The 978-nt window shown below is 44.4% G+C and overlaps 1 protein-coding gene across 1 annotated transcript in view; it reads right to left on the minus strand.

Moving 5' to 3' along the window:
• Positions 1–978, minus strand: part of TNN (tenascin N) — a 65,838-nt gene continuing 64,860 nt past the window's right edge. The window contains exon 21 of the mRNA XM_077763094.1: positions 1–891. Coding sequence (XP_077619220.1) covers positions 751–891 — 141 coding nt within the window. The 3' untranslated portion in view covers positions 1–750. The remainder of the gene's footprint in view (positions 892–978) is intronic.

A 978-nucleotide genomic window follows, 5' to 3' on the forward strand; every position in this document is an offset into this window, starting at 1 on the left:
TGAGTGTGAGAATTTATTCACAACATATGCAGATCTCTGAAAGTAATTATGCAAATACATGGGAAGGGGGAAACTTGAAAAGCGCAGTAACGTGGAAGCTGGGTTCCCAGCCTGCTGGACATTGGTCACAACTTCACTAGATGTGAATCCATCTTGGTCCCTTGTGGTTCCCTTTGTTCTTTCTCCTAATCTAGCATTTTTAAAACAGGGGAAGATTCATACTTTTTTCCTCAAAACCCAATGGTCTTGGGAGGTAACAAGTATTAGACTACGTTATCCCCTTCCTTGGTCATCAAAGAAAACACTTCCTTGGTACTGCTTTCTAGAGAAAAGATTTCTATTAGCAGAACTTTAAATATATATACACCAATTTCCAGAGACTCTCAATTGGCAAAATGCTAGATGATTCTTTTCCTTAACCCCCGTCCCCCCAATCCCATATATTTGTTACTGAAAACAGACTGACAAACCTTGCAGTCCGGTGTTGTCTTTCTCACAACTACGATTGTGTTGATTTGCAGGCCCCCAATATAGATGGGCAGAAATGCGGGTGACAGAGACGTAACCTGTGCGGTCTGAAGCTTGGTCACACACTTGTTCTGGAGGTTACCCAGCCATCTCAGAAGCCAGAGGCCAGGAGCATCCCTCTAACTTCCATTAACCAGTCACTACTACCCACCTTGCCCCAAGCCTACACAGCCCCAACCCTGGGCTGGTCTTGTCTCATGCGATGACTGTTCAAATAGGCCATCAGAATGTTCTCAAATTTTCTCCTACTGTCCGCTTCTTTCTGTTCAGGACATGCTCTCCACTGTAGCCATGAGGGCGGATTTTCAACTCTACATAAGGAATGGAGAATTCATGTCCTTTCCACGGCTCCCAGTTCACTCCCTACATGAAAAAGAAAAATGCCAACATTAAGAAAAGGCACTAGGGATGGGGGAGGGGTGGGTTATGTACAAAGGAATGCTTCTTTAC

This window comes from Crocuta crocuta, unplaced genomic scaffold (assembly GCF_008692635.1).
Source record: "Crocuta crocuta isolate KB4526 unplaced genomic scaffold, BGI_CrCroc_1.0 scaffold3, whole genome shotgun sequence".
Lineage (NCBI taxonomy): Eukaryota > Metazoa > Chordata > Mammalia > Carnivora > Hyaenidae > Crocuta > Crocuta crocuta.